The following is a 19,172-nucleotide window of genomic DNA, read 5'->3' on the forward strand; positions in this document are numbered from 1 at the left end:
GTGACAATGCAACATCTAACTGCCCGTGAGTGAATATCGCTTCTTTCTCTCTAATAAATAAACCGACTTTTTCGAATGTTTGTCCTTGTGATTTGTTAATTTTCGTAGCAAAAGCTGTTCTAACAGGAAACTGTAAATATTTTAATACGAATGCCTTATCAAGATCTCCTTTGGTGTCTGTTATCCCCTGAAGATGTACTACATTACCTTTCTTGTCGCCTGTTAAATTTTTACATGTCAGAATTGTTGGACCAATTTTGAATACAACTAATCTTGTCCTATTGCACAGCCTATCACTCAGACATAAATTGTGCAATAACATTACGATACATCTTTCTTTCAACAGTAATTCAACCAGTGGAAGACCGGACGGTGTTAACAGTTGTAGATATTCAATGTGATATTATAAGTTGATGTTTTCATCTTCTGCACCATCACCACCAACTGTTTCAGTCTGTTGATACACATTTAACCAATTTGCCATTTAACCGATCGACAGTTTTCATGTTAATTCGTTTGACTTCATTGTTTCTCGGTGCTAGGATTCCCCGTGTACTCATTTCTTCTGTTGATAACCCTTCGGGATGAAATTCTTCAATAAGATTTGGACATAATAAGTCTTCTTTTATTGGGAACTTAAAGTGAGGAAAATGTAAAAATTTATTAGAGCTGAGAGAGAAAAAAGTCTCATCTCAAGATTTTCTTTTATAATAGAGAGAGATACCTTTTTTCATTTGAGGGTGTCCTGACAGTGATGTCATCAAGACAGGAAACGACCGTGGACTTAATAGTATATTGAAACATACACCTATACTTGCTCAAGGTGAACAAGTTTAGAAATTTCATTTCATCTAATGTGACACACACATCTTTGGGACATGGGAAGGAACCTGGAGCACCAAGATGAAATGCACACGTGTGGTTACATGGCTAGGCTTCAAATTTGGGCTCCAGAAACTTGTTATGTAGTACATTTTTGTTAATTCTCTTGCCCAACAGAAACAAGGCGAAGAAGAGGTGGCATCGCATCATGAGGCAGCTTTCCCCATTGCCATCGTGGCCTCTGGAATTTCTGAGCTGTATCCCAAAGTGGGCGACCTCATACTTGCACATTTGCACAAGAAGTGTCCATATGCAGTTCCCTTTTATCCTCCAATGAAGGATGGCATGTCTGTCGAGGATTACCAGAGGTAAATACTTGGCTGGTGTGTGGTGTATGTATTTGCTAGTTTATTAGTTTTATAATTGCTTCATTATCCTGTATTAGTGATGACTAATGAAGATTTCTGCCTCCCTTTGTCCAAAGAACTGTAGTGTTTGTTGATTGCATTGGCCACTTTTGCCAGCCTCAGGAACAGAAGTAGGGAGATTGCACTACAATGCATTTGACTGGGCAAGCAGAATAGGGGGCTTTGCTAGCCAGGTTAACACTTATTTGGATATTGATGTGCAAGTCACATTTCACTCAAGCTTGCAATTGCAAAACATAGGCCCCCTATGTTGAGGACCTCCCAAACCACAAAATAAAAATGACTCAAGTCATGGATGCTGTAGTGACGTGAAGTGTACTGTGGCATATCTTACTAAGGGCACCAGACTGATGGATGGTTGCACTGATACTGGACTACATCTGCACTGTGTCACTTTTGTCAGCTGACTCTGGCATCTCAAAGATAAGGTTTGTCTTTCTGCAGGGTTTTGGGTTACCGCGTAGAAGGCTCTACGGTGGAATCTCAGGACAGCTTCATGAAGAGGATGTCTGGAATGATCCGGCTGTATGCTGCTATGATACAACTGCGATGGCCCTACGGCAACAAGCAAGCGGTATGAAATGGAGGTGTTGGACCAAATGAATTTTGTTTTTTAGTCTAACAAAATGTTTTTTTTTTTTTTTTTCTGGTTTTATACCATTTTTACTACGATTGTGATTGTGTTGGTTATACATAAAGAACTTTTTACTGACCTGTTGATCCATGACATTACACACTACAAATGAAACACTGGGGAGTAATGTGCCCGGATATCTGTAGCAGACTGTTGTTGCAGATAGTAGTGTATTTTGTCAGTTAAGCCAATGTCACATTACATGACTTCTAATAATAATAATAATATTCTTTGCATTTATATAGTGCGTTTCTCACTACTCAAAGTGCTAGGCAATTGCAGGTTAAGGGCTTTGCTCAAGGGCCCAACAGAGCAGAGTCCCTTTTGGCATTTACGGGATTCGAACTGGCAACCTTCCGATTGCCAGTGCAGATCCCTAGCCTCAGAGCCACCACTCCGCCTAGTTATAGGGTATGCCAGATTTGCTGATCGTGTTCTGGACCAGCACTTAGCTCAGTTTCTCTCCTTCAGTGTGTGGGTGTAGGCACAAACCTAGTTAGTTAATAATCCGCATTTACATGGGCAAGTAATCTTCTGTCAAAGCACTCCGACATCATTAAACTGCACAACAGTGAGTTAAAATTCACCATCATCTACTGTGAATCTGTAAGTATGACGCCTGTGATCATTTTTGTAGTGTTTTATAAATATGTTTATTCAAACTGATGCTTTATTTATGGGTTTATGTTACTGAATTGCACACAGCTCACTCTTTTCTTCTTGGCTGAGCGATTGAGCCCTACGATGGTACGTGTGCGACTTGATTTACAACCAGTGCTGCTGGTATAATAACGCTAGTATATTTACTTGAATAAGATATGCATTAGGTTGCTTGTTACCTTAAAAAGTAATCAGTCTACATAACAAACGTTACTTGTAGCATGTTAACATACTGCTCCCAGGATTGTGTTGGTGATTTTAGCAGTGTACAGACGAACACAGACTACCAAATCCTAAACTGTAACTCAAGTTAAGGTTTCACATGGCCACATAATCGGATTATTGGTGGAGAAATCTGCTTCTGTTAATTTAGGGATCTCAGAGGCCAATAACCAGATTTCTGTAATTGGAATAAAGGTTTACGTGGCATTTTAGAAACAATGGTTTCCATGAATAATCGCATATAAACTTCCATCCTAGTCATGGGAGTAGCGCCTGCCCCTGTTTGCCTCAGAATCTCTAAGGCCAGCATCATACATTACTTCCGAGTCAGAGAGTATGTCACACTGGATCTCTCGGTGCCTTGAGGATATCGGGTTTCACACTTAGGAATCATAAAGGATGTTGAATTACATCAGTCCCTTGCAATTACTCAGCCAGTTCCTAATTCCCTATTGGACTGTGAAAATATCATGAGGTAAACACATTTTGGCAGCCATTCAACTTGAATCATTTTTATTTTTCTCTCCACTTTATCATGGGTTAACGACGACAACGCCGTGAATAAACGTCTGTGTTGTAAAGGATATGTACGAGGGAAGAGTGACAGTGGTGAGGTCTGCGGTAGAGGTGATGGAGGTGGGATAATGTCAGGGATCGGCTCTGAGCCCTTTCTTATTTGCAGTGGTGATGGACAGGTGGACAGACAAGATTAGACAGGAGTCCCCGTGGACTGAGATGTTTGCTGATTACATTGTGATCCGTAGCGAGAGTAGGGAGCAGGCTGAGAAGACCCTGGAGAGGTGGAGATATGCTCTAGAGAGGAGAGGAATGAAGGTCAGTAGGAACACCACAACAGAATACATGTGTGTGAATGAGAGGAAGGTCAGTGGAATGGTGAGGATGCAGGGAGTAGAGCTGGCAAAGGTAGATGGGTTTAAATACTTGGGATCAACAGAACAGAGTAATGGAGATTATTGTGGAAGAGAGGTGAAAAAGAGAGTGCAGTCAGGGTAGAGAAGAGTGTCAGGAGTAATTTGTGACAAACGGGTATCAGCAAGAGTGAAAGGGAAGGTCTACAGGACAGTAGTGAGACCAGCTATATGGGTTGGAGACGGTGGCACTGACCAGAAAACAGGAGAGACAGACCTGGAGGTGGCAAAGTTAAAGATGCTAAGATTAGATGGACAGGATTAGAAGTGAGGAAATTAGAGGGTCAGCTCAGGTTGGATGGCTGGGAGGCAAAGTTAGAGAGGCGAGATTGCATTGGTTTGGACATGTGCTGAGGGGAGATGCTGGGTATATTGGGCTGCCAGGGAACAGGAAAAGAGGAAGGCCTAAGAGAAGGTTTATGGGTGTGGTGAGAGAAGATATGCAAGTGATGGGTGTGACAGAGCAAGATGAGGAGGAGAGGAAGATATGGAAAAAAATGATCTGTTGTGGCAACCACTATGAGAGCAGCCAAAAAAAGAAGTTGGCTCCAGAATTCTCTGAGCAGTTCATAACACCAAGTGTGTGTTGTTTTCTGGCTCCGGTCATTGCTCTTCCCTGTTCTTTTTTTTTTTTTTTTCCCCTTGTAGATTTGCTTGGTGTGTTTGCTGTTAGTAGACATCATGTGACTTATAGTCATAGCTGAGCACTCATTGGTTGTCAACTCTCTCACATACACAGGAGCTGCCACTACATTTTGTGACAAAGTAAAACCTGTTTAACTTAAGTAGTGACTACTTGCAGCTCTCTATGACTGGGTTGCTGAGAGTTTCATACTGCATGGCAGATAGTCCCTGGCACATGCCACAACTATCCAGGTCATGTAGTGTGATGGGTGCTTAAGTAATGCAGAACGTTGTGTGTTTTTTTATGTCGAATCCCAAAAAAAGTGAAGCCAGTTGATTTCAAATGCAGGAAACTGTAACGTGCTGTTCTCTCTGCCACTTCTTCTTTCTGTAGCCATGTTCTTTTGGACTGGACTTGGGCTGGTGTTGGCTCGCACAAATCCTGGACATGGAGCCCCTGGCGGACGTTACTGCCACACTGCTGTTTGATTTCTTGGAGGTAACTGAACACATTCCTGCATTACTAGGGGTTGGTTTATATGGGGTGTTACATTAGCTGACCTAAAATTTTTAAAGTTTCGTCTCAAGTAGGCTCACTAGATTCTGAAACCTTTGAGACGTTCCTTGTAAGAAAATTTGATTCGTTTCTAGTTTCAGATGATTGTTGAAATATGGAAGGGTGAATTAGAATTCTTCCTGCTGACTAAGATAAGTTGACATGTGAGCAATACAGTGCAGGATATCACAATCTGTGTTGTGCAGCCTAATGAAATTCCATGAGGTGTTCCTCAGAATAATGCTATTAAATAACTGGAGGTAACTGCAAATTCAGCTCTGCCTGACAGGCAGGTAAATAAATGAATGTGTGCACATTTGATGATCCGGTTGTGAGTCAGACAACTTAGACATGAGGTGAGACACAAAAAATAACCGGACTGGGCATGGGGCTTTCCTGGAAAACCATCTGGAGGTCGGCCGAACGTGAATCATAGACCTATATCCCCTCCTACACGGCCTCTCAAACCCCCGACCGGCTGGGTATCCTGTGAATAGCCCAGTCAGTATTTGCGCAACAATCGCTACACGAGTTGCTGCGATAATGTCGGGTGATCAAATCAATCAGCGAATCAACATCAAATTCCTCGCAAATTTTACCTTTTTCCGTAAAGCAGTTTTTGACTGACAAAAACATTCTTGTCCTCGATCATCCTCCCTATTCGCCTGATTTAGCTCCCTGTGATTTTTTTTTTTTTTTTTTTGTTCCCAAAAATCAAAAGTAAATTTAAGGGAACACATTTTTCTTCAATGGGTGAAGTAAAAACAGAAATGGCAAGCCTATTCAAGAGCCTCAAGCAAGAAGACTTCCAGCACTGTTTCAATCAATGGATGATACGTATGGAGCGGTGGTGTAGAGATTGGCAGGGGGAGTATATAGAAGGTGACAATGTTTAGAATGCATGTAATTCATCAATAAATATCTCTATATATTAAAAAAAAATCCTAGAAAGGAAATTTCCAGGGTGACGATACTTGATCTTCCTGGAAGTTCTCGGAAGACATTTAAAAGACACGCGAGAAAAAAAAAAAGAAGACTGGCCACGGAGCGTCTCGCGGGGACCGTAAACATGAGACTTGGTGCCAAGAGATTGTCCCAGGGCCGTCTCGCGCGGACGTGGAACATGAGATTCTTGAAAGACATGCCCTTGTTATCAAATAAGAGCACAGCCAGCGGTAGCACACACAGATCCTGTGCTCTCAGCAAAGAAGAAAGAGCAGTGCGGAGAAAAGAGACCTTTGGGAGAGAAAAAAGGCAGATAAAAGATTATGAAAACAGTGGAATTATAAAGGCTCAAACAAATGATGGCGCAATAAACATGCAGAGAAAGGTACAGAATATGAAAGCAGTAAAATTCGAAAGTATGAAGTTGAAGCCTTTTTTGTTTTAAGTCACAGTTAGGTCCGATTGATGGAGGGCGGAATACAGCACTTACACAATTATGGACCATACGCTATGAGATTCTGTGGTCCCGCAACAGTTAAAGCAACGATTCCAAAGAAGAAAAAAAAAAGCTTTTAAAAATGTATATCCGATTAAACAAACCCAGGGGTTGGCGAGCAAAGCGAGAAGGGGGCAGAGCCCCCTAGTGTGTGTGTGTATATATATATATTATATATATATATATATATATATATATATATATATATATATATATATATATATATATATATATATATATATAATATATGCAGCTGGAGATCCACGAAGTGAGAAAAAATGAATCACGTATCATAAAGTAGTTCTTATTCCTGAGCTTTCAACCCCTATCAGGGGTCTTCATCAGAGGATAATGCTTAGACTTACAAGAATCAAAGGCAATATATAGTAACACATTAAGTGGGGGGGGGGGGAGGTGACTAAGTCCGTATGATCGGGGGGTTTGTATAGTTTATTTATTATGTACATGTTCTTCTTAAGTTAGCATATGCTGGATTTATGTCCAAGTGTCTGTTGATGGCGTTTTCATCTGATACGGATACTCGGATACTCAAAAACATTCATTAATCGGAGCCTACACAGCAGATGCCAAATGAATCAGCAAACAATCGACTTAAATCAGAACCCCCACCCAACCTGGCACTCACTCCCTTATCACCACAATGTGTCAGAAGGCACAGCGCGCATCCTGACCAAGTGGGGCATCAGAATAGCACACAAACCCACGAACAATCTGCGCACGGTCCAGTTTAATGCTAAAAACAAGAAATCAACAGCAGAAACACGAAACGCGGTTTATATTATCCCATGCAATTCTTGCTCAGCGGTATACATATTACAAACATCAAAAAGAATCTCAACACGTGTACAGGAACATCGCAACGCCGTCAGAAGAAAGGACGCACTATCTTTGATCTATGCACATACTAAATCGACAGGACACACATTCAACTGGGACAATGTAAAAGTAAAATTTAAGGCCAGTACTAAAAGTGCCAGAGAGTTGGCCGAGTCTTGGCTATCAGATGAAAACGCCATCAACAGACACTCGGACATAAATCCAGCATATGCTAACTTAAGAAGAACATGTACATAATAAATAAACTATACAAAACCTTGATCATACGGACTTAGTCACCTTCCCCCCCCCCCCTTCCCCTCCACTTAATGTGTTGCTATATATTGCCTTTGATTCTTGTAAGTCTAAGCATTATCCTCTGATGAAGACCCCTGATAGGGGTTGAAAGCTCAGGAATAAAAACTACTTTATGATACGTGATTCATTTTTTCTCACTTCGTGGATCTCCAGCTGCAAATATGCAAACCGTATCACAGACCTTCTCTTCCACACACACATATATATATATATATATATATATATATATATATATATAATATAATTTTTTTTTTTTTTTTTTTGGTAATCCGGTTAATTTTGTGTCTTGCCTCGTATATGAATGGAAGGGAGAGGTGGTGATTTGGAGTTGTTTTCTTTGGGGTTTTTTGCAGCATAAACTGCATGGCAATATTTGCACCCTTAAGCAGACTTAGAGCACCGTAGTACGAATGATCCATATCCTCCTCTGTTATTTTTCAAGTTATAAAAATCATGGCAGAGTCAGGCTTTGGGGAGACGGCTACCATCACTTGAGCTCCAGATGCTCACCCCTGACATTTGCTTGTCTCCCTGCAGGTCTGTGGCAATGCTCTCGTGAATCAGTATCAAGGGCAATTCTGGAAGTTAATCCTACTGATTAAAGAAGAGTATTTTAAAAGGTAAGTGGAAGCTGCTGTTATGCACACTTACATCTTGGTCTGCCATTCTTTGTATTCCAATAACCAAACAAGTTGCATGGGGAACCAATGTATTACATGTAGAAGGCATACTGATGGAGAGAGTGGAATTCTCATGCATAGAAGAAAAGTGAGACTAAGGGGCTCATACAGCTAAAGCCTATGTCACATTAGACGACTTTTTCAGCAATTTACAATCGTACCCTTCATAGACATAATCTTAGCCAGTCGGCGGAGACTCCCATGAAGCTGATCATCTAATGTGGCATACCTAACAACTGAGACCAACTTGTATCTGAATGGCTAGGATAAAATCAAACAGGTTTGATTTTTCACTTTGGTTGGACGGGTGGGCTGTTTACATGTGAAAGCTGAGAATCAATGAGTGTTCAGCCAAAAGCACAATGCATAAAATGTAGCGATGAGGAATAAGGAATGTGTGTTTTGAGCCTCACAAATAGAAGAGCAGCTTGTCTGTCTGATGTCTCGTGTTTTATGTACTAAACCAAAATGGAAAAAAGAACTGAATTCACCACAGCAATTAACCCTTCACACAGTGCCTGCTTCGGCAGGTAGCATGGGGGCTATAGAGAAGAGAAAGTCAGCTGTTTGGTATCTCATACTTTACATACCATAGCAGAATGGGGGGAAAAAAGAAATAAAGGGCAAAGCTTACTTAAACCAGTGTACCTGTTAACATTTTGTACATTGCCAGCTCCGTCAAGCAGCACGCTATTGGCTGTCAGAAAAAGGGGCAAGCATGACTGTGCTGGAAGATCGGTGCTCATTCGGTAAACGTGACATGGGCTGTGATTTTTATGTTGTGTAATTTGACATGGTGTAGCAACGAGATCAGCGACTGCAATCAGCAAATCTGATGTACCGCACAGAAAAAACTTGCATAATGTGTCATCGGCTTTACACAGGAAACTTTGAAATAGTTTGCTTGTCTTTAATCACTGCACTGCACCACACGCATGATCGTTAATGACATAAAATTACGTAAGAGCACATCCCGGGTTTTAGCAAGCAGCAAACAAAGTCAGGTGTTAAGCCAACAAGAAGTACCTGTGCACATCATTGATAGACCTGCTTTCTATTTTGAGTGCTTCCAGGAGGGAAGACATGCCATTTTTACTGAAACAGTGTATTTTTATTGTGGTGCTGCATTCTTTAAGCTCACCTATGAGGGATTTGTGCAATAATACTGCAAGTGCTTCTGTGAAACATACAATTTAGCAACTTGTGGAAAAGTGAAGCAGTACTGGTTTTGTGAATAATGCATTAAAACCAAGAAACCCTACCATTCATATCTCAGATGTTGCTGCATATCATATGGAGAGTTCTGATAAGTCAACACAGCATTATTACAACAGATTGGAGTGCCATGAAGATCACATTGGCACATCATCCATGATTTGTGGCCTATCAAATAGCTTATATTAACTCTCATTTAGCATTAGGAGTTAATTGATAGTAAAAAGAGTATTTAGTTGAGCTAGTGTGAACTGCCATGCTGTAAAAAATCACAACATTCCCATATTTCTGTGTGATGTTATGCTATGTTGCACATTATACATCAGTCTGCATAAACTATACCTTTACGTAGTAGAGCCACTGTCTACACATGGGCACTGCGGCCTCATAGTATGGGGACCCTGGTTTATGTCTTTTTTTTTTTTTTTTTTTTTTGTTCTTTATTTCGCCTTGTACGATTTCTCGTATTAGGAATTTGTTAGTTTTCGCATACCTCTTGAGTTCAGAGCACAGGGTCAGCCATTGTACAGCGCCCCTGGAGCAATTGCAGGTTAAGGGTCTTGCTCAAGGGCCCAGCAGAGTAGGATCTCTTTTGGCAGTGATGGGGATTCGAACCGGCAACCTTCAGGATACCAGCGCAGATCCTTCGCTTCAGAGCCACCACTCCACCCCGAAGGGTCTTGAGGTCTTCCTTGCATGAAGTCTGCATGCTCTCCCCTTGTCTGTTTGGGTTTCCTCCCATTGTCTAAAGACATGCAGGTTAGGTGAATTGGTGACTTGGCCCTAATGTGTGTGCGGGTGTTCACCCTGGGATGGACTGACACCCTGTCAAGGGTTTCTTCCTGCCTTGCCCCTTTCACTAGTTGAGTTAGGCTTCAACCAAAAACTCCAAACCTCCATTGCAACCCAGTGATTGACAGTGATCTCCTTTATTTTGTTGACATTCAGACATTGTGTGTATCTTCTTCTTCTTTCTTCGGCTGCCCCAGTCATCTTCTTCCATATCTTCCTGTCCTCTACATCTTGCATTGTTACACTCATCACCTGCATGTCCTCTCTCACCACATCTATAAACCTTCTCTTAGGCCTTCCTCTTTTCCTCTTCTCTGGCAGCTCTATCTTTAACATCCTTCTCCCAATATAATCATCATCTCTCCTCTGCACATGTCCAAGCCAATGCAATCTCGCCTCTCTGACTTTGTCTCCCAACCGTCCAATATGAGCTGACCTTCTAATGTCCTCATTTCTAATCCTATCCATCCTCATTACACCCAATGCCAATCTTAGCATCTTTAACTCTGCCACCTCCAACTCTGTCTCCTGCTTTCTGGTCAGTGCCACCGTCTCCAACCCATATAACATAGCTGGTCTCACTACCGTCCTATAGACCTTCCCTTTCACTCTTGCTGATAACCGTCTGTCACAAATCACTCCTGACACTCTTCTCCACCCTGCCTGCACTCTCTTCTTCACTTCTCTTCCACAATCCCCATTACTCTGTACTGTTGGTCCCAAGTATTTAAACTCATCCACCTTCGCCAACTCTACTCCTTGTATCCTCACCATTCCACTGACCTTCCTCTCATTCACACACATGTATTCTGTTGTGGTGGTCCTACTGACCTTCATTCCTCTCCTCTCATATCTCCACCTCTCCGGGGTCTCATCAACCTGCTTCTACTATCGCTACAGATCCTAATGCCATCAGCAAACATCTCAGTCCACGGGGACTCCTGTCTAATCTCATCTGTCAACCTGTCCATCACCATTGCAAATAAGAAAGGGCTCAGAGCCAATCCCTGATGTAACCCCACCTCAGTCACTCCTACTGCAAACCTCCTACATACAGTGGGGCAAAAAAGTATTTAGTCAGCCACCAATTGTGCAAGTTCTCCCACTAAAAAGATGAGAGAGGCCTGTAATTTTCATTATAGGTATACCTCAACTATGAGAGACAAAATGAGAAAAAAAAATCCAGAAAATCACATTGTCTGATTTTTAAAGAATTTATTTGCAAATTATGGTGGAAAATAAGTATTTGGTCACCTACAAACAAGCAAGATTTCTGGCTCTCACAGACCTGTAACTTCTTCTGTAAGAGGCTCCTCTGTCCTCCACTCGTTACCTGTATTAATGGCACCTGTTTGAACTCGTTATCAATATAAAAGACACCTGTCCACAACCTCAAACAGTCACACTCCAAACTCCACTATGGCCAAGACCAAAGAGCTGTCAAAGGACACCAGAAACAAAATTGTAGACCTGCACCAGGCTGGGAAGACTGAATCTGCAATAGGTAAGCAGCTTGGTGTGAAGAAATCAACTGTGGGAGCAATTATTAGAAAATGGAAGACATACAAGACCACTGATAATCTCCCTTGATCTGGGGCTCCACTCAAGATCTCACCCTGTGGGGTCAAAATGATCACAAGAACGGTGAGAAAAAATCCCAGAACCACACGGGGGGACCTAGTGAATGTCCTGTAGAGAGCTAAGACCAAAGTAACAAAGGCTACCATCAGTAACACACTACACTGTCAGGGACTCAAATCCTGCAGTGCCAGACGTGTCCCCCTGCTTGAGCCAGTACATGTGCAGGCCCGTCTGAAGTTTGCTAGAGAGCATTTGGATGATCCAGAAGAGGATTGGGAGAATGTCATATGGTCAGATGAAAAAAACTCTGCTTGTCGTGTTTGGAGGAGAAAGAATGCTGAGTTGCATCCAAAGAACACCATACCTACTGTAAAGCATGGGGGTGGAAACATCATGCTTTGGAGCTGTTTTTCTGCAAAGGGACCAGGACGACTGATCCGTGTAAAGGAAAGAATGAATGGGACCATGTATCGTCAATTTTGAGTGAAAACCTCCTTCCATCAGCAAGGGCATTGAAGATAAAACGTGGCTGGGTCTTTCAGCATGACAATGATTCCAAACACACCGCCCGGGTAACGAAGGAGTGGCTTCGTAAGAAGCATTTCAAGGTCCTGGAGTGGCCTAGCCAGTCTCCAGATCTCAACCCCATAGAAAATCTTTGGAGGGAGTTGAAAGTCCGTGTTGCCCAGCGACAGCCCCAAAACATCACTGCTCTAGAGGAGATCTGCATGGAGGAATGGGCCAAAATACCAGCAACAGTGTGTGAAAACCTTGTGAAGACTTACAGAAAACGTTTGACCTCTGTCATTGCCAACAAAGGGTATATAACAAAGTATTGAGATGAACTTTTGTTATTGACCAAATACTTTTTTTCCACCATAATTTGCAAATAAATTCTGGACTTTTTTTTTCTCATTTTGTGTCTCATAGTTGAGGTAAACCTATGATGAAAATTACAGGCCTCTCTCATCTCTTTAAGTGGAAGAATTTGCACAATTGGTGGCTGACTACTTTTTTGCCCCACTGTATCCTGTACAACTCTTACGTACTTCTCTGCTACTCCCGACTTCCTCATACAATACCACAGCTCCTCTCGAGGCACCCTGTCAGATGCTTTCTCCAGGTCCACAAAGACACAATGCAACTCCTTCTGGCCTTCTCTAAACTTCTCCATCAACACCCTCAGAGCAAGCATTGCATCTGTGGTGCTTTTTCTTGGCATGACACCATACTGCTGCTCACTAACCATCACCTCCCCTAGAGCATCAGTATGCAATAAAAAGCATTGCCTCTTTTCACACTTTTTACATCAACCTTTTTATTTTTTTAAACACGCTTATTGAGCTCAGATTATGGAGAGCTGGTGCCAATCAGAGTAGCATTAGGCATGTAATGTGAATCAAACTTGGACAGGATTCTAGTCTGTCACAGGGCACACACACCTGCACACACTTACAAACTCACTCATAGTGGAGAAACCAGTTAATGTAGGAGACTCCTCTTTGGGTTGTTGAAAGAAAACTGAATTGCCTGTCAGAAAACACACACAAACCACATGTGACTGTGCCCTTGGTACCGTAAAATAACTATATCACTTACCTTACGCTTTCATCCAAAGCAACATACATGTCACAGGTAAATGTTGTTATGCTTATTTTCTGTAGTGTGAGATTAATGGCTTAAGCATCTTTCAAGGAGTCATGCTGGGAATCGGTGCTGGAGATGGAACTGACAGCCTTGTGCTTTCCAGTCCAGTACCTTCACTTGGGTGTCACATTTTCAGTTTTGCATTTCACTTTTCAGGATTGAAGCTGTAACTAGCACGGGACAGATGGGCTCCTTGATGAGACTCAAGCAGTTTCTGGAGGCAAGTATCCTGTTGTTTAATTATGACAAAATCGTAAACTGCAAAATTTATAGAAAAAGCAAGTTAGCAGTGCAGGCGTTTTTATAAACACATTGGTAATGCAGTGGACTTACTAAAACAGGCGCCTTTTATAATAACATCACTTCCTTAGTTGTCACATACCTGATAAATGCCAGGCATTCTGAGACTTGATAATAACATGCATACCCCTTACTTGTTGCCACTTTGCTAGTTTTAATATCTACTTTGTGCCCAAAAATCATAAAAGTAAAATTTTTGGTTTTTGGATTGTCACTAAAAGGCACAGTACAGTAATCCCTCCTCCATCGCGGGGGTTGCGTTCCAGAGCCACCCGCGAAATAAGAAAATCCGCAAAGTAGAAACCATATGTTTATATGGTTATTTTTATATTGTCATGCTTTGGTCACAGATTTGCGCAGAAACACAGGAGGTTGTAGAGAGACAGGAACGTTATTCAAACACTGCAAACAAACATTTGTCTCTTTTTCAAAAGTTTAAACTGTGCTCAATGACAAGACAGAGATGACAGTTCTGTCTCACAATGCAAACATATCTTCCTCTTCAAAGGAAACAGAGAGGAAAGCAAACAAATCAATAGGGCTGTTTGGCTTTTAAGTATGCGAAGCACCGCCGGTACAAAGCTGTTGAAGGCGGCAGCTCACACCCCCTCCATCAGGAGCAGGGAGAGGGAGAGAAAAACAAACAGTTAAAAATCAATACGTGCCCTTTGAGCTTTTAAGTATGCGAAGCACTGTGCAGCATGTCGCATTCAAGAAGCAGCTGCACACAGAAGGTAGCAACGTGAAGATAATCTTTCAGCATTTTTAGACGAGCGTCCATATCGTCTAGGTGTGCGAACAGCCCCCCTGCTCAATCCCCCTACGTCAGGATCAGAGAAAGTCAGCGCAAGAGAGAGAGAGAGAAAGTAAGTTGGGTAGCTTCTCAGCCATCTGCCAATAGCGTCCCTTGTATGAAATCAACTGGGCAAACCAACTGAGGAAGCATGTACCAGAAATTAAAAGACCCATTGTCCGCAGAAATCCGCAAACCAGCAAAAAATCCGCGATATATATTTAAATATGCTTACATATAAAATCCGCGATAGAGTGAAGCCGCGAAAGGCGAAGCGCGATATAGCGAGGGATCACTGTAGTCTATAAATTGAAATGGTAATTATTTTATAGTGTGTCAACGTCCACGCTTTTAATATAAGATTTGGAGATATCTACTGCTGAACTCTGCTCTGTACTTGTAATATTTCTATTTTACTATTATATTGTATTGAGGATGACTTGTGTTCTGTTCTGTGGATTGTATTGTATTGACCCCCTTCTCTTTGACACCCACTGCACGCCCAACCTACCTGGACAGGGGTCTCTCTTTGAACTCCCTTTCCTGAGGTTTCTTGTATTTTTTTCCCCTACTAGGATTTTTTTTTTGGAGTTTTTTCTTGTCTTCTTAGAGAGTTGAGGCTGGGGGGCTGTCAAGAGGCAGGGCCTGTTAAAGCCCATTGCGGCACTTCTTGTGTGATTTTGGGCTATATAAAAATAAATTGTATTGTATTGTAGGTATGTGTTTGTAGACTGTGTGTTTGTGTTTTTGAATATGCATGTATGTATATGTATAAAATATACATATACACACTTATTTATCAGTATATACAGTGCCCCCCATAATGTTTGGGACAAAGACCCATTTTTTCCTTGATATGCCCCTCCACAGTTTAAAATTCCAATTCAGACATGAATAAAGTGTACATTGCAGACAATTAAAGTGAGATTTACATACATGGCAGTCAAAACTTTTTCTACTTGGTCCCCCATTTCAGGGCACCATAATGTTTGGGACAGTCTGCTTCAGTTGTTAAGTGATTCCTCAGATGGGTTTCATGGTTTCATAAGAAACCTTTGCTGGCTTCTACCCTTTGGAGTCTGTAGTTGCCATTGTTCAACATGAGCTGTGCCATTGAAAGTCTAAGAAGCCATTATGAGACTGGAGAACAAGAATCAAACCATTCAAGAAATCAGTAAAACCTTAGGATGAGTAAAATTAATTGTCTGGAATATGATGAAGAAGAAAAGAACAAACTGGTGGGCTCAGTAAACATAAAGGGACTGGTAGGCTAAGGAAGACCTGCACTGTTGATGACAGAAGAGTCCTCACTATGATAAAGAAAAAGCCCCAAACGCCTGTTCGATTGATCAGAAACAGACTTCAGGAGGCCGATGTGGACACATCAGAGACAACTATCTGCAGACGACATCATGAGCAGAAACACAGAGGCCACACTGCAAGATGCAAACCTCAAAAGCAGGATGGCCAGATTACAGTTTGTGAAAATGGACGTAAAAAAGCCTGCAGAATTCTGGGAAAAGGTCTTGTGGACAGACAAGAGAAAGATGAACCTGATCAGAGTGATGGCGAGAGCAAAGTGTGGAGACGAAACTGCCAGAGATCAAACGCAGACCACCTCACCTGTTAAACATGGCGGTGCTGGGGGTGTTATTTCTTGGGCATGAATGGCAACCACAGGTCCTGGCACACTTCTCTTCATGATGGTGGAACTGCTGATGGCACAATGAAGTCTGAGGTGTGTAGAAACATCTGAACTGCTCAAGTTTCAGTAAAGGCCTCCAAACTCACTGGACGGCACTTCATCCTACAACAAGATAATGAGCCAAACTTACTGCTGAGGCAACACAGGAGTTTATCAAAGATAAAAAACAGAAAATTCTTGAATGGCCAAGTGAGTCAGTCAGTTTAAATCCAATTGAGCAGGCCTTCCATATGCTGAAGAGAAAAACATTAAGAAGACAAGCCCCCCAAAACAAGCAGGAGATGAAGATGGCTGCATTAGAGGCTTGGAAGAGCATCACCAGAGAAGATCCTCAGTACCTGGTGATGTCCCTCACATGCAATGGCTGCTTGAAGTCAGCGATTCACAGACATGTGACAAAGGACTAAATATGACAACGGCTTTGCCATTGCTGTGTGCCAAACATTATGGGGTTTTGTGTAGAAAAAGTGTGGTGTCTGCAATGTGCACTTTAATCCCATGTCTGAATGGTTTCATTTATAATTGTAAACTGTGGAACAGAGGGGGGAAATCAAAGAGAAATGCATCTTTGTCCCAAACATCATGGAGAGCTCTGTAATAAGGGAAAACTCCACAGCATTGACCTCTGCTGAGTTTTGTTACGTTGTAAAATTCTTTCTCTATTCTGCATGAACAAACAAGGTTAAGATATTTCTTGGCATTCACTATAAAGTACGTGGTGTAAGTAAGGTACAGAAAAATATTGTTTTTGGGTGGTGTAGGGGCTTTGGGAAATGCATGTAATAGCTGCTTGTACAGTACATGCATGGGTCATAAAGTTGCTCGTTAATCACTAAGATTCATCATTTTTTGGGAAACGCACTCCAGATGAGCGGTTGTTTTTTTTTATTTGGAACTCTTTAATGAAAACGAGCAAAACTTTCAATTCTTATCAGGCAGAGTAAGATTTCCGTTCTGCAAAAGTTAGGGCAGCAGTGAAAGTCTTTCTGAATTTCAAGGAGGAAACTCTGACTTTTTATTAATTTCTAGGACCGCAGACCGCCGGAGTTAGCCGCTCGATTAAATGAAGAGTTCAATTAGCATTTCACTAAGAAGTTGATTTGGGGGTTTGGGAGTGCAGCCCCCTACAGTGATCTTTGTTTTCTTCAAATTTCAGAATTGCATCAGTCGGCGGGATATTCCTGTGCCAAAAGGACTGATGAGTTCATCGTTCTGGAGGTCCTGAGAGGGACGCTGGAGATTGTTGTCAGGATGTCTGTTTTTGTAACTTTTTTTGGAAAAATACACCAGTAATTCAAGATGGTCACATGAATTGCTGCCAAAGTCTGACATCTTCTTTGGGGTTTAAAATGGCCTGAGAATGTGCTGCAGCTGTGCAGCTTATGTGATGAAGAGGAGGTTCATTTTATCAGGATTATTTAATTGTCCAGCCTCATCATATCTGGATTCACGTAAGCAGTGATTTTTAATTAACTCTTTGTCTCTAATCAAGAATATTACACTATCAATAAGACTGAGTTTACTGTCCCTCCATTTTATTTATTATACTTTTAAGAGGTTGCATGAACAATAAATTTATGGACCCCTATTTTATTTATTTTATTTTTAAGACGTGTCATGAACAAAACATTTAGCATGACAGACCACGCAGCCTTTTAATGTGAGACTGCGTGTTCTCAGAATTGATGGCAGTATGATTTGTTTGTTTCAAACTTTTGTTTAATTTTTTGCCGGATGGAAGAGGATACATGCTGAGCTGCGAGACGCAACCGGATGAGTGTGGCCGGACAGCTTTCTTTTTATTTTTTTGAACTCTCTCCAAGTATTTTAATGGCTTCTTATTCAGCAGATTTAGTGCACTGAAGTGCACTGCCACTACAAGGAACTGCAGCTTTTATCCTCGACGCAGTAACCATTAGGAGGTGCAGAGAAGATAAGGAGACGTCACCCCAGTGCCACAAGTGCTGGCAGGGTGACTGGAAGCATGTGACATGGAATGCTTTTTAAATGAATTTCCAAAGTCTTTAGTATTCTGAGAAGGAGCTTTTTCAAAGCTTGGCTCTAAAAAGTCACAGCAGGACTTTGGCACATCCAGCATTGGCATACTCAGTCGGCGGAAGGTGAATTCAGTGGCTCTGCAAAAATACGACACTCCATCTCAATGGAAGAGGAATTAAGGAGACACTCGCTTTTGTCCCTTTATTTTAATTTTTTTGTTTTTTTTTAATGCTAATGCTTGTGTTTCTCAAGATCTGAATGATACATCAATTACTACGTGCATACAATCGTACAGTCACTGAACAGTTTAACGTGTAAATATTTGTAAATATGCAAGAAAAATCCTGTATATGTACTTTGCTTACAAGGGAAACATTCAAGAGAGTGTTCTTAGTAGTAGAGTACATGTGGGTCACTATGGAAGGAATTATGTGAAATTCTTCATTATGATTATCTGTTACTCCATTATTATATTTTAATAAAAAAGGGCTTGAGGAAAATGAGGGGGAAAAAATTCAGACAATCATCGCCTCGTTTAGCACGTAACATCTTCAAATGTAACGTAACCTAATTCAGAGTTACAAGCACTGAAGCCTATGCCGGCAGAAGCCGCTCACACCGACCCACTTTAGAATCGCTAATTAACCCGATGCCCGTATTTGGGAATAGAGGAGGAAAATGCATGCGGACTCGTGCAGAACATATAAATGGTGATCGGCGCAGGATTCTAGAGGTGTGAGGGAGCAGCAGCAGCACTGTTTTGTCATGCTAGGCCCCAAGGGTCGCTCTAGTCTGCCTTTTACAGTATATACTTTATTATGTAGTCTTTTAAAAAATGTCTCTAAATCCTTGCTACTGCATTCATATGTTACATTACCTTTTATATCTATGAGCTCTGACAATAAGACGAGTACCAGAACAGGAAGGAGAAAAAAAATGTAAGGCATTTATTTATATAGTAGCTGTTCTATACATCTAAGACTGGTTGAA

General features: G+C 41.5%; 1 protein-coding gene across 1 annotated transcript in view; it reads left to right on the top strand.

Annotated features, from left to right (window-relative positions):
- gle1 (GLE1 RNA export mediator) overlaps positions 1–13,708 on the top strand; it is a 44,250-nt gene extending 30,542 nt beyond the window's left edge. Inside the window, exons 11-15 of the mRNA XM_028808601.2 lie at positions 1,000–1,190; positions 1,695–1,824; positions 4,714–4,818; positions 8,009–8,091; positions 13,543–13,708. Of these exons, the coding sequence (XP_028664434.2) occupies positions 1,000–1,190; positions 1,695–1,824; positions 4,714–4,818; positions 8,009–8,091; positions 13,543–13,693 (660 nt within the window). The 3' untranslated portion in view covers positions 13,694–13,708. The remainder of the gene's footprint in view (positions 1–999; positions 1,191–1,694; positions 1,825–4,713; positions 4,819–8,008; positions 8,092–13,542) is intronic.
- The last annotated feature ends 5,464 nt before the right edge of the window (positions 13,709–19,172 follow it).

The sequence above is a fragment of the Erpetoichthys calabaricus genome, chromosome 9, assembly GCF_900747795.2.
Source record: "Erpetoichthys calabaricus chromosome 9, fErpCal1.3, whole genome shotgun sequence".
Lineage (NCBI taxonomy): Eukaryota > Metazoa > Chordata > Cladistia > Polypteriformes > Polypteridae > Erpetoichthys > Erpetoichthys calabaricus.